Here is a 12,513-nt window from a genome sequence, read left to right as displayed (position 1 = left end):
CCAATTTAATAAACAAACAAAAAAATACCTTGAGGAACAAAATATACAATCTCATAAAAACCAATAAAACCCAAAATCAACCTTGAGGGTGTATGATATGCATACTAGTAAGATGGAAGTGACTAGGAAATCATTTCACAATTTCATTAAGAGCAAGGGTTAAGAACTAGATAGAATTTCTTGGAACCTTAATATAATTGGGCTTCTACCTAGCTAGAACCTTGCAAAACATCAAAGTTCCACCTATATTTATGCCAAGCGTGTATGGCGATGAAATATTGAGGGTTTTATTTTAAAAAGAGTGCGATTTTCAATTATTTTGTCTCACATTAGAAGGAAAACAAATGAATAAAAACACAAAAAAAAAACAAGAAGAAACTTATTTTGCATCAATTACCTTGCAATTATCATACTCAACGAACATCTTCTCACTATTTGTCACAAAGTATGGATAAATATAACCACGATCAAATTGCATTCCCTCTAGAACATACAAATTATTTTATGCGTGTTTTCCCTCTTTAAGTGTCCCAACAAATTTCCTTCCAACTTTATTCAAAGGGTCTGTTATCATTTTTCCTATTTCATAGTTATTCATAGTACTCACTGAAGACTAATTCCCTGTCTTCAACCTAGAAAATAATATAGATTTCAAAGAGTTAACATGTGCAACCATTTACACATAACAAAATTTCCAAAAATACAAATGTTTCACAAGAAACTCTTCAACATGCTACCCCGGAATAAGGATTAAATGATAATGCTACATAAAATATTTCCATAATAAAATTTAACCTCAACCATAATATCAAAAACCTAATGACCATCGTAAATAATAGAGGGGATATTGAACATCTATGATGCCAACCACGAGAAGACAGAAATAAATCTAATGGGATGTCATTTATGAGCACTACAAAATTTGCAAAGGTGATCCAACCCATTATCCATTTCATCACCTACCAATCCATCCAAGGTTCACAAGTGTGCTTCAATGTTTTAGTTTAGCAATTTTCCACGTCAATGGCAAGGGCTTCATTGTTAATCAGATTGGCATGTATTGTTTTACAATTATTAATAAAACAAAATGGTTGCATTCTTTTTCAAATCATTTGTATGTGTCAAGCTTATGATTGCATGTTGGTAGCTTCACACATTCTCTCTCCCATATCTCTCTTTTTTTAATTACATAAAAAAAAAATTAAAAATAAAATAAAAATAAAAAAATCATACATAAAAATATATTTAGTACTAATAAAATCAAGCATTTTTAAAAACTATCTAATAATATGGTAATTTATTTAATTTGATTTTTTACCTACTAAACTAATTTATATGCATAAAAACATCCTAATCATAAAGATTTCCATAACTATTACTAAATATTAAAATTAAAATGAAAATTTGAGTTTGTGTAATAACTCATCAGTTCAATTAGAGAAATCATTAATAAATGCTCATGCATCATGGACATTATTTCTGGTTTGGTCTATACACAATCAAAAAAGGGGGAGTTTTAAGACAATATTTAAGACATTTTTTGAGTAAATTATATTAACTTGAGACAAAAAGGGCTTATAAATTGTCTTAAATATTGTCTTTAAGTGAGTGTCTCAAATTATTGTCTTAAGAAACTGTCTTTAAAAAGACAATATAGAATATGTGTATTATTGTCTCTTAAGAGACAATTCATTTTTTTCTCTGAATAAAAAATAGCTACGATTAAAGACATATTGTCTCTATAGAGACAATATGCCTTTAATCCTATATAGAGACAATATGTCTTTAATCCTAGTTATTGTCTCTCTAGAAGCAACAAAAAATTGTCTTTAGAAAACAAAAATATAAAATGTGAATCTCTTTGCCTCTTTAATGACTAATTCATGTTAGGGCATGATGAAATTGAACCACCAACCTCCTACTTGCAAGGCAAATTCTCTTCCATTCAGCTAGCACCCTTTAAAGAAATATGTTATCTCGATAAGAAAAGATAAAAATCAAACAAAAGGAATGTCATAATGTCTTATCTCAGTAATGTAGCTCAAATAGAAAAGTACCTCCAGGCAATATGGCAATGAAATCCAAGTATTGGCTTTTCCTCTCTCCAAATCCATGAGCTTTCAAAGAACCAACCTTCAATGCACCCCAGAGCTTGTTGACAACAACAATAACTAAGCTTCTTGTTCAATGTCCTCTGCAATGATCAAAATGGGATACCTCCCACGGATGGCATCTTCTAATATTGTGATCATGTCTCTTGCATTTGTGATCTTCTTATCAACCAAAAAAAGTTGCAATTTACAATAGATAAAGATTCAATTCCAGTGCTTGATAAGTAGAATGAAAAAGAAAACACAAACAAATAGATATTTAGCAACCCTATGCTTAGCAATGCTCATCTTTCTTTTTTATCATAAAATAAACACTCCCAATTTAGTAAACAACAAAAAAATACCTTGAGGCACAAAATATACAATTTCATACAAACCAATAAAACCCAAAATCAACCTTGAGGGTGTATGATATGCATACTAGTAAGATGGAAGTGACTAGGAAATCATTTCACAATTTTATTGAGAGTAAGGGTTAAGAACCAGATAGAATTTCTTGGAACCTTGATATAACCGGGTTTCTACCTAGCTGGAACCTTGCAAAACATCAAAGTTCCACCTATATGTATGCCAAGTGTGTATGGAAATGAAATATTGAGGGTTTTATTTAAAAAAGAGTCTAATTTTCAATTATTTTGTCTCACATTAGAAGGAAAACAAATGAATAAAAACACAAAAAAGAAACAAGAAGAAACTTATTTTGCATCAATTACCTTGCATTTATCATACTCCACAAACATCTTCTCACTATCTGTCATAGTGTGTGGATAAATATAAAGATGTGGAGTTGCGGATACTTGTACTTTTGCCAATGGCTCTGGGTGTATATATGTGATTGTGCATAGATATAGAAGAAGAATAATGAAAGGTTTTTTTGCATTTTTATACTTCCTATCAAGAATATTGTGTGGACAAATAAATTATTATTGATTTACCGTCCAACTTAGAGATACAAGGCTCATTTATAGTAAACCATCAAAATGGGAAAAAGTCAACCTTGGAATGTTCATTTTCTTGTAAACTAGTATTTAATTATTGAGGCTCCTTGGATGCATGAAATAATGCTGACAAAGATACAAATTGCACCAATGAAAATAAAGCATCACTGTAGAGGAGGCTTTCACTATTTGGAATGCAGAGATGCTAAAGAAACTAATATATAATATTGCTCAGTATTTACTTGATATGAATTTTGAGACTCCACACAAGGAATATTGTCTAAAAGAATATTTCATTATGCACACAAAATTTTCTGACCTCAGTATTCCTTAGTATATGCTCGATAACTTTGCTTAATATACAAACTTGCACCTTCGCACATATTCCCCTCCACACAAATAAACTGATATGTAATATTGATCAATATTTTCTCAATATGAGTTTTTGGTCTCTGCACAATGTATGGATCCACAACTCCATATTTCGCACAATGTATTAAAAAATATGAATATTTCGTTATAATCCTAAGACACATTGTTGGGTGCCCACATGTGCCAAGTGCGGAAGTGCAAATAAATTGAAAAAGCATAATGAAGCATTATTCCGCACTCTGCATAACTTTAAACAATTATAACACATAACATAAAATGCACTATTCCAATTACAACTCCATAAATATGGATGGAATTATTATTTATTGTACGATTTGAGAGGAAAATTGCCATCATACATGCAAATGAAAACTTACTTTCCTATTAACAAGTGCAGAAAAATAAACTATTATTGATTTGTTGTCTAGTTTTGAGATACATAGCACATTTACAATAAACCGCCAAAAGAAAATTTGTCATCATGCATGAAAATGACACAATATATTGTGTTTTATGAGGTATGGAAATGAAGAAAGTATTGCATGATGTGTGAAAAACAACCATTAAAATGAGAAAGGAAAAACAGTAACCTTAAAAATGGTTAGGAAGATTCCATTCCACCAATGTGATGCACAATGTGGATAAGCTTGAAGCTGAAGATTAGAACTTCTACCTAAAACTTTGACTCGTCAGAAATCATTTAAGAAGTGAGATGATCCAAACATTTAACAATATAAAAGCAATCCATTACATATATATACACTATTTGGTTGAGCAACTAAGAGATACAAAGGAAAAATGATCAACTTTACACTATATAGTTGAGCAACTAGGAAATACTAAAGAAAAACTATGAACTTTATATATTTGATTATGCTTGGTGGCCTTCTTACACTTCTTGCTTTAATCTCTTCGCACAATCTCTCTTATCTTTTAACTAAAATAAAGATACTTAAAGATTTTGCACCTCTCGTACTAACAACTTCAATCATTTTCCTAAATTATCTAATAATGTCGTAATTTATTTAATTTGTTCTCAGCAAACTAATTAATATACATCAAACCGTCAGTAGATAAAAAGATTTCAAAATTATTACTAAATAAAAATTTGAAAAACCCCACTTCCTCACATGCGTGCAATTAGAAAAAATCATTAGCAAAATGTTGGTGCATCAGGGAACAGTATTTCTGCTTTGGTTTGCCGCAGGCGGTGCCTCTTATTTTATGAGCTTAAAAACAAAATAATCATTTACCTCAGCATGATTCACGGGGACTTTCGTCACTCCACCCACCCACTTGAGCTCCATGACCGTCACAATAGTTGTATTCTTTAATTTTTCTCGAAAGTGCCACTTTATGTTCTTCATTTTTCGAAAGATTCCGTTAGTGTCAGATTCAATGGTGGGCGGCTACCTAATGTTTCCGTTTCCAGCAAAGCCGTCCAACGATTTTTCCACATCCAAGCTCGACCGCCCATCACCAGAAAGTTAATGACTTCCACTTACTGCTGCAGTAATCAGAGAAAAACGTTAGAATTTTATACCCTACTTTGCAAATTCCATGTTACCACTGTCTAGGGCAAAATATAATATGTAGCGCTAGCCAATGAATTTTCAGTAATTTGCTTCTAGTTGGCGAAGGTGGAAGATGGCTGGTCTTACGGATAAAACATAAACTATAATGTCAAAATGTAAAATGAAGATTATTGTGGTATAGATGTGTAGAGTAGAGTTTGTATCAAAATTGACTACATGCTCCGACTGTGATTAATCCTGGCTGAGTCAATCCGATATGGAAGCTTAGTTATTTTTTAATTCAAAATTGTACATTTCCTAAAGACTAGTCCACCGAATGATCGTGTATATATAGAGAGTTGAATGGGCAATACTATCAAGCGTTGCACTGCACTCGGGGAGCTCTTCTCGCTAGTTGAGCCCTGCCGCTCCCACTTGTCATTAGTCTTGCAGCATTGATTCATTGATCCCATATCGTCTTCTACATCACTTTAGTGTATTAGATTGGCAATGGCAATCAAGAATCATAATACAGCTGTGCACTTGGGTTTTATATGGCTTGTGGTGTCTAGTGCTATGTTGTTGCAATCTAGTGATGCACACAGCTATATGAAGCGTCCACTCCCAAAGCCATGTAGGAATCTGGTGTTGTATTTCCACGATGTAATCTATGATGGTACCAACGCCAAGAACGCAACATCTACGCTTGTGGGTGCTCCACAGGGGGCTAACCTCACACTTCTCGCTGGAAAAGACAACCACTTTGGAGATCTGGCGGTGTTCGACGATCCCATCACTCTGGACAACAATTTCCACTCCCCTGCGGTGGGCAGAGCTCAGGGATTCTACTTTTATGACATGAAGAACACCTTCAGCTCCTGGCTTGGATTCACTTTTGTGCTTAACTCTACAGATTACAAAGGCACTATCACATTCTCTGGAGCCGATCCAATCCTTAAAAAATACAGAGATATATCTGTCGTGGGAGGCACCGGGGATTTCTTAATGGCAAGAGGAATCGCCACAATCTCTACGGATGCGTACGAAGGAGACGTTTATTTCCGTCTGTGCGTGAATATCACACTCTATGAGTGCTACTGATATCATTTACTTGTACTTCGTCTCTTCTCTCCTTCGGTTTTGCGTTTCTATGTTCATCTAATTTGAATTAGTGTATTCCATAGGACATATGCATGAATAGCATGCTGAACATGTTCTGTAGTGTGAGAATCTTGTATTTCGATCTCGTGTAAGGCCATATCCAATAAGAATTCGACGCCGCTCGAATCGTTTTCTTTTAAAATATTGAAGTATTGGTTACATTTTGCTTTTAATGAGCCAGTCAATCTCATTTTCTATGTTTCGCAAGATCAAGTTCTTGCTCAGCGAGGATCACTTCCAGGACCTAGGTATCTGTCTCTCTCTTGGTTGATTCTCTTTAAGATTGTGTTTAGTCTTTTCACTTTTAACCATATGATATATATTTCTGATTCGAAAAAGAAAAACTCATAGGTTTTTTTTAAGAATGGTATTTGTTATACAAATTAGTAGAAATGTTGATATTTGCTGACAGGCATATATCAACCAAATGGAATTATATTGTGGGCACATACACAAATAAAAATTAATTTATATTAATACACTCAAATATACAATGGATATAAATATTATTTCGCATCAATATTGTGCACAATGGTATAAATATTATTTCGAATCAATATTGTGAATTATATGGACTAAACAGACGCATCAATCAAACAAACAAAATTAGTGTGTGTTTCAGATATATTGAACAAACTCAATACAATAAATGAGCGTTATATTGAGAATCATAAATTTCTAGGTCAAAAAGTACTTGTGCTAGTGCCTAGCCTCACCAAGAGTAGATTGAGAATAAGATCATATTCAATTTAAAAATATATGAACCTTCTTTCAGACATTAATTTGTTGACCTAGGTTGTCATTGATGTCAATATGGCAATATTCTGGATACTAGAGGATGACATGGAGCCAAGAGGAGACGGACTCAGAAGAGCAGATGGAGCAAGAGGAGCCAAGAGGAGCAATATATATAGAGCCATCGGGATATGCCAAAGAGGAGCAGATGGAGATGAGAGGAGCGCACAGAGCCATCAGAGGAGCTAACAGAGCATGAAGCACCACCAGAGGAGCCATATATATATATATATATATATATAATCGGAGTCATCGGAGAGCCATATCAGAGCAAGAGGAACGTTGCTTGTAATATATGCCAAAGCAGAGCTATCGGAGCCATACTTATAGACCATACATATATGCCAAAGAAGAGGAGCAATGGAGCAGACAGAATTAGCGGAGCTACAGGAGCAAACAGAGCAAATGGAGCCAAGAGGAGCAGACCAAGCCAGAGGAGCCACATTGGAACAAAGAGGAATATATCGGAGGAGCCACATATATATATGCCATATATATGCCAGAGAAGAGAGGAGCGGGTGCCGAAGCATTATTACTTAAACTTTTCTCTTGGTCTAATGACCTTCTGATTAATTGAATGTGTATGCAGGCCTCACAAGATATCTTATAAATTATCGTGTCTACTTTGTTTACACAGAGGATCCACGATTTTTTCTTTAAGCGGGCCTTTATAGCGAATGTGAAGCATTCTTAAGATTGGTTCATACCCCATCGGGTCCGAACCCAATATCGCATCGGAGAGGGCCTTTTAAACTCTTAACTGTGCGCTCCGAAATCCTGGAGCCGAAGTATTATTAAGTGCAGCGGATAAGGATTTCGGGTCCGAAAGGAACCTTTGATACGGCTACATGGGAGAGCTCCGAAATCCCGGAGCCGAAGTATTATAAAGTGCAGCAGATAAGGATTTCGGGTTCGAAAGGAACCTTTGATACGACTACATGGGAGAGCTCCGATATCCCGGAGCCGAAATACTATAGGTTGGAGTTAATGGGTATCAGGTCCGCAAAGGCTTAGACTATATGCTCCGATAATCGAAGCCGAAATATTATAAAACAGAGCCTAAAGGAGCGTCGGGTCCGCAGACCCATTACATTACAAAACCACCGATGCGAACCTGCCGAAATGACGGACCCGAAATCATTAAGAAGCAGAGTATAAAGGGCCGTCGGGTCCGCAGAACTATCGCATCACAAGAGGCCGCGATAACCCCGATATCCCGGACCCGAAGTCATTATAGGAAGGGATGTAAGAGGTGTCGGGTCCGCGAGGGCGTCGGGGGTTGGAGTCAAGTGGTTATTGCGATCGCCGAACGGACGGACCCGCCGATAAGTATAGAGGCGGGTGTATAATATTTGGGATCCGCATATGTGAACTGGAGCGGGACTTACGTGTTTTCCCGTGTATTAATATATGTGCATGTCTGTGGGGCTTTAAAGCTTAGCCCGATAGTTAACACAGCGGATGGGTGGTGGCTTCCGATAGTATTAAAAGCACCGATAAAAAAGGTGGCTCCGATTCTAAAGTGTGGAGGCAAAAATACTGTAAGGAACAGTCCCGATAGTGCGGGAGACCAAATCATGGCGATTATGATTGGGATAAGATGTGGCTATCTGTTAAATGAAACAAAACCCTGTGTATGCCTGCTATTATTGTCGAAAGGACGTGGCTGTCCATTAAATAATGCCATCCCTGTGTATGCCCACAATCATTGGCAAAGCAGCGCTGTTACAGTTTTAGCCGAGAAGATATGTTCTCCGGTGGATTGTTTTGGACTTGGCCATTGATTCAACGTGTCCCGTGAGCATGAATAGACAAAGGAAACGGAAATTCGGGAAGCCGAAGAAGCAAGCAAGCGAAGAGAAAATGACAGCGAGCGTTGAGGAAGTCTAAGAGGCCGTGTAAGAGGAAACGAATGGACAGAGGCACGAGAATGCATAAAAACAGCAAGAACAGAACACTGTGGTTGTTGTTGTTGTTGCAAACAAAATGAGAATGTGAGATAGCAGAAGCAGCAGCAGTGAATGCTGTTGAACGCTGTGGAAATAAGCTGGAAGAGACAGAGGCAGCGAGAGGATCCAGCAGAACAAAAAGAGGGCCGCAGGGCTAATAAGACAACAGACAGTCAAAGGGGAGAAGCAGCTAGCAGAAAACATAAACTTGAGCAAGAAGTTGTTCTTTATGCAGAGCTTAGTGCAGCTAACAATAGACTGACTAGAGCTGTGTGAAGACATTATCAGAGAACATGAAGGCTATTGGAGACCATGCGTGGGCAGTGTGCAGAGCTGTGAAGACTCATCCATAAGAAGACATGGTTGTCATTGATACTGTAGTTTGGAGATTACAGTGAAGCTGTAAATAGACAGAACTCAGCAGAGAAGAGTTCTGAGAACAGAAGGATAGGAGTCCTTGGGGTGGTGCCTCAAAAGTGAGAAGGATAGGAGTCCTTGGGGTTGGTGCCTCAGAAGCAAGAAGGATTGGGGCTGGTGCCTCAGAAGTATGGAAGGATTGAAGTCCTTGGGAGTTGGTGCTCCTAAGTCCAAGATTGGTGTCTTGGCAAAATAGAGTTGGTGCTCTGGAGGTTGGAGCCTCACCAAAGTCCAAGTTGGAGCTTGGCAACTGATTGTGACCATCTATATACTGTATTTATTTTACTGCACAGTTATATTAATAAAAGCATTTATTCTTGCTGTTCATTTTGTGTTATGAATATATATGTTTTAACTGGTAAAACAATAGTGGGAAAAAGAAACACTGATTCACCCCCCCTATCAGTATTTCCAACATAATTTGCACTAGAACTTCAAATCTATATGTGGGTTATTTCAGGTTTTAGGGGTTTTGTCAAATTGTTAAGTGGATTAGTGCATTATTGCAAGTGATCAGATTTAGTTTATGAGTTTTTAAATTGTAGTAATATAATTTTGAGTAGTATACACAAAAAATGTTGGAGAATCTAATTCTAACTACTTGCTAAGTGTTATTGTTGTTATTTTAAATGTCCTAGTTCAGTTTTAGATAGTTCAGTTAAGTTGAGTTTCATTGTAGTCATATATCTAATGTTATCTTAATTTATTACTAATGTAATCCTATTTAACTAATTCATAATATTAAGAAGAGTAATCCTTTGCTCCAAGTTTTCTCTTCATTCTTTGTCATGGTATCATACCTAGGTCGCATAAGACTCCAAAACCTACGTTCCATAAGACTCCAAAAAGAGCAATAGAGACCAAAAAATCTAAGAAGAGAAAAAGTCTTGGTTGTTTGAAGAAACTAGTTGTGTGAAGTGGTTCTGAGAAGAAGGCAAGTAATTTTAAAAGGAATTGTCTTTAGTGCAACTTTTGGAATTTCTTGTGCTAGAATCTCGCAGAAAATTTGAGGTGAAATCTTGGTTTGTGTTATTTAAACTGGTTTTTTTTATTGTACATATGGATTCAGCGCCCTCAAAAACCCCTAGGGCACTTAGATTGTGCGGAGACTACCCATAAATCTTGTGATTTCAATAAATTCCTGAATTTTGGAGAAATTAGATAGAAAAACCCACCAATTTTTTTTTTTTAAATACACTTAAAACAACTAGATTTTAAAAAGCAAAAAAACTAAGCAAATTGTTTCCTCAACCGAAAAAGTAGACAGATTTAAAAAAAAAAAAAAAAAAAAAAAATTTGAATGACCAACACACCCATGCTCAGAAATCAAGTGAAAATATCCGGAAGCGCGCTGACAGCAAGCTTCCGTTGGTTGATTTTAATTAGAGCACGCGACACTGAAAGTCAAAAGGCAATTAAGCCACGTTCTTTTTAACGCACAGAACGTCGGCCGGTTTGGAGCATTTCACACATATAGTCAAAAGGCAACTAAGCCCCTAGTCAAGTATTTTTGCTAGTGAGCCACCCGGGCTTTATTCTAAAAAGGGGAAGTTCCTTTTAAAACATAAGACAAGTTCGAACCCCGAATGTCAAGCAGGTCAACAGTTCGAACCACGGCGATTATGACAAAATCCCTCGACGGAGAAAAGTCAAAGCTTCGTTTGGTATGTAATAACGTATATTTTTTTTAAGAAATGCTCATGGAATAATTAAAAAAGGGCATGTGCATAGGTCGAAATTTTAAAAGGGGCTTTCTAAGATTTAATTTTTTTATTTAAAAATTAAAAAATGGTTTTATTTATGGATTTTATATCAAAAAGATTTATTTGAATTTTATAATTAAAAATTCATGTTCTTTGGAGTGTTGCTTCAAGTTATATAATAGAGAAATGACACCATAAATGTTGAAGGGTTTACAGAGGGGTTATTTTTTTTAAGGTAGTTGTTATGTCTATATGTTGATTTTCTTGTTGAGACATAGTTAGACATTTCTCAACAAATGGGAACAACCAATAGGCAAAGAGGCCAAGACAACTAAGGAGGCCTGAGATGCCCTTGAAAGGAGTTTTGGTGTAAAAGGGAGCAATCTAGCTAAAGATAAAGAGTTTGGTGAATCCCACTGTGCTCAAACACAAGTGGATAAAGATTTGGTGAATCCAATAACAAACCTCGCTGAAGTCAGTGAAGCAGTCAATGATACACTGAATCCAACAATCCAATTTGTTGATGTCAAGTTTGATGAAGACTTGTTGCCTAATGATGAATGGTTGCGAATGTTGTAACAAAAAAATAATACCGACATGATGTTATTCTATGAGAGAAGCCCACTTGAGTCTGAAAACCAAGTGGAAGACAACTTGTCTGCAACAACACAAGTTAGTAAAGAAGTGGAAGTGACAGAGACAAAGACAGTGATACAGGCAGAGGCAAAGAAGGAATCACACAAAGAGAAAATAGAGACATAGGAAGAGGCAGAGAAGGAGGCGCAACAAGAGAAAGCTCTTATTGCAAAGCAGGAGGCACATAACTAGATAGAAATAGAGGCAAAGAAGGAAGTCCACAGAGAGAAAATAGAGACAAAGGAAGAGGCAGAGAAGGAAGAACAATAGGAGAAAGATCCTATTTCATCGTAGAAGGAACAAAACCAACACGGTTTTGCAGATTTTTTGCACTTACCATTGATTTCCAATGTGCAGGTAAACAGAACAATCATGAATAAGAGTTAAATTTGTTGAATTGAGTTAAATTTCCTTGAAGCATGGATTGCAACACCACACCCTGATAAGGTATGCATAGAAGCTGTAGAAATGAATGTTGAAGACACCATACATGATGAACACATCAATTAAATTCTCAGGTATTGGAGTTTTGAAGAGATAAATTTTTATTCTCATCTTATGTTGCAGCAAATTGATGATGAAAAACACACTACAAAAGATGATATGTGGCAGCGGTCCACATACAAACATATTTTTGAAGAGGTAGATGATATGCATACACAATGTGGAACAAACGAAGACTTCCACCAACAAATGAAGAAACTGAGGTTTGAAGGATACAACAAAAATAAAAAGTTGAAACAATTTAGAGGCTATAAGATCTGGAAGGAAAGAAAAAGAAAAGGAAACCGAGATGATATCAATTTTTTAACTTGTAAGATTAGCTGAGACATAGACCAACATGCATCTTTGTTTCATTATTTTTTTAGTTGAAATTACATCTATATATATATATATATATATATATATATATATAT

At 35.9% G+C, this 12,513-nt stretch overlaps 1 protein-coding gene across 1 annotated transcript; it reads left to right on the top strand.

Annotated features, from left to right (window-relative positions):
• Window positions 1-5,301: 5,301 nt before the first annotated feature.
• On the top strand, window positions 5,302-6,245 carry LOC149197965 (dirigent protein-like). Its single transcript, XM_089404027.1, has one exon. It carries the CDS (start codon window positions 5,446-5,448, stop codon window positions 6,034-6,036), a length of 591 nt encoding a protein of 196 aa, XP_089260153.1. The 5' UTR covers window positions 5,302-5,445; the 3' UTR covers window positions 6,037-6,245.
• The last annotated feature ends 6,268 nt before the right edge of the window (window positions 6,246-12,513 follow it).

This window comes from Pinus tabuliformis, chromosome 2_2 (assembly GCF_031772625.1).
Source record: "Pinus tabuliformis cultivar Carrire ecotype Pingquan chromosome 2_2, CPIR1, whole genome shotgun sequence".
Taxonomy (NCBI): domain Eukaryota; kingdom Viridiplantae; phylum Streptophyta; class Pinopsida; order Pinales; family Pinaceae; genus Pinus; species Pinus tabuliformis.
Note: the sequence above shows the minus strand (reverse complement) of the source record. Positions and strands in the feature narration are given on the sequence as shown.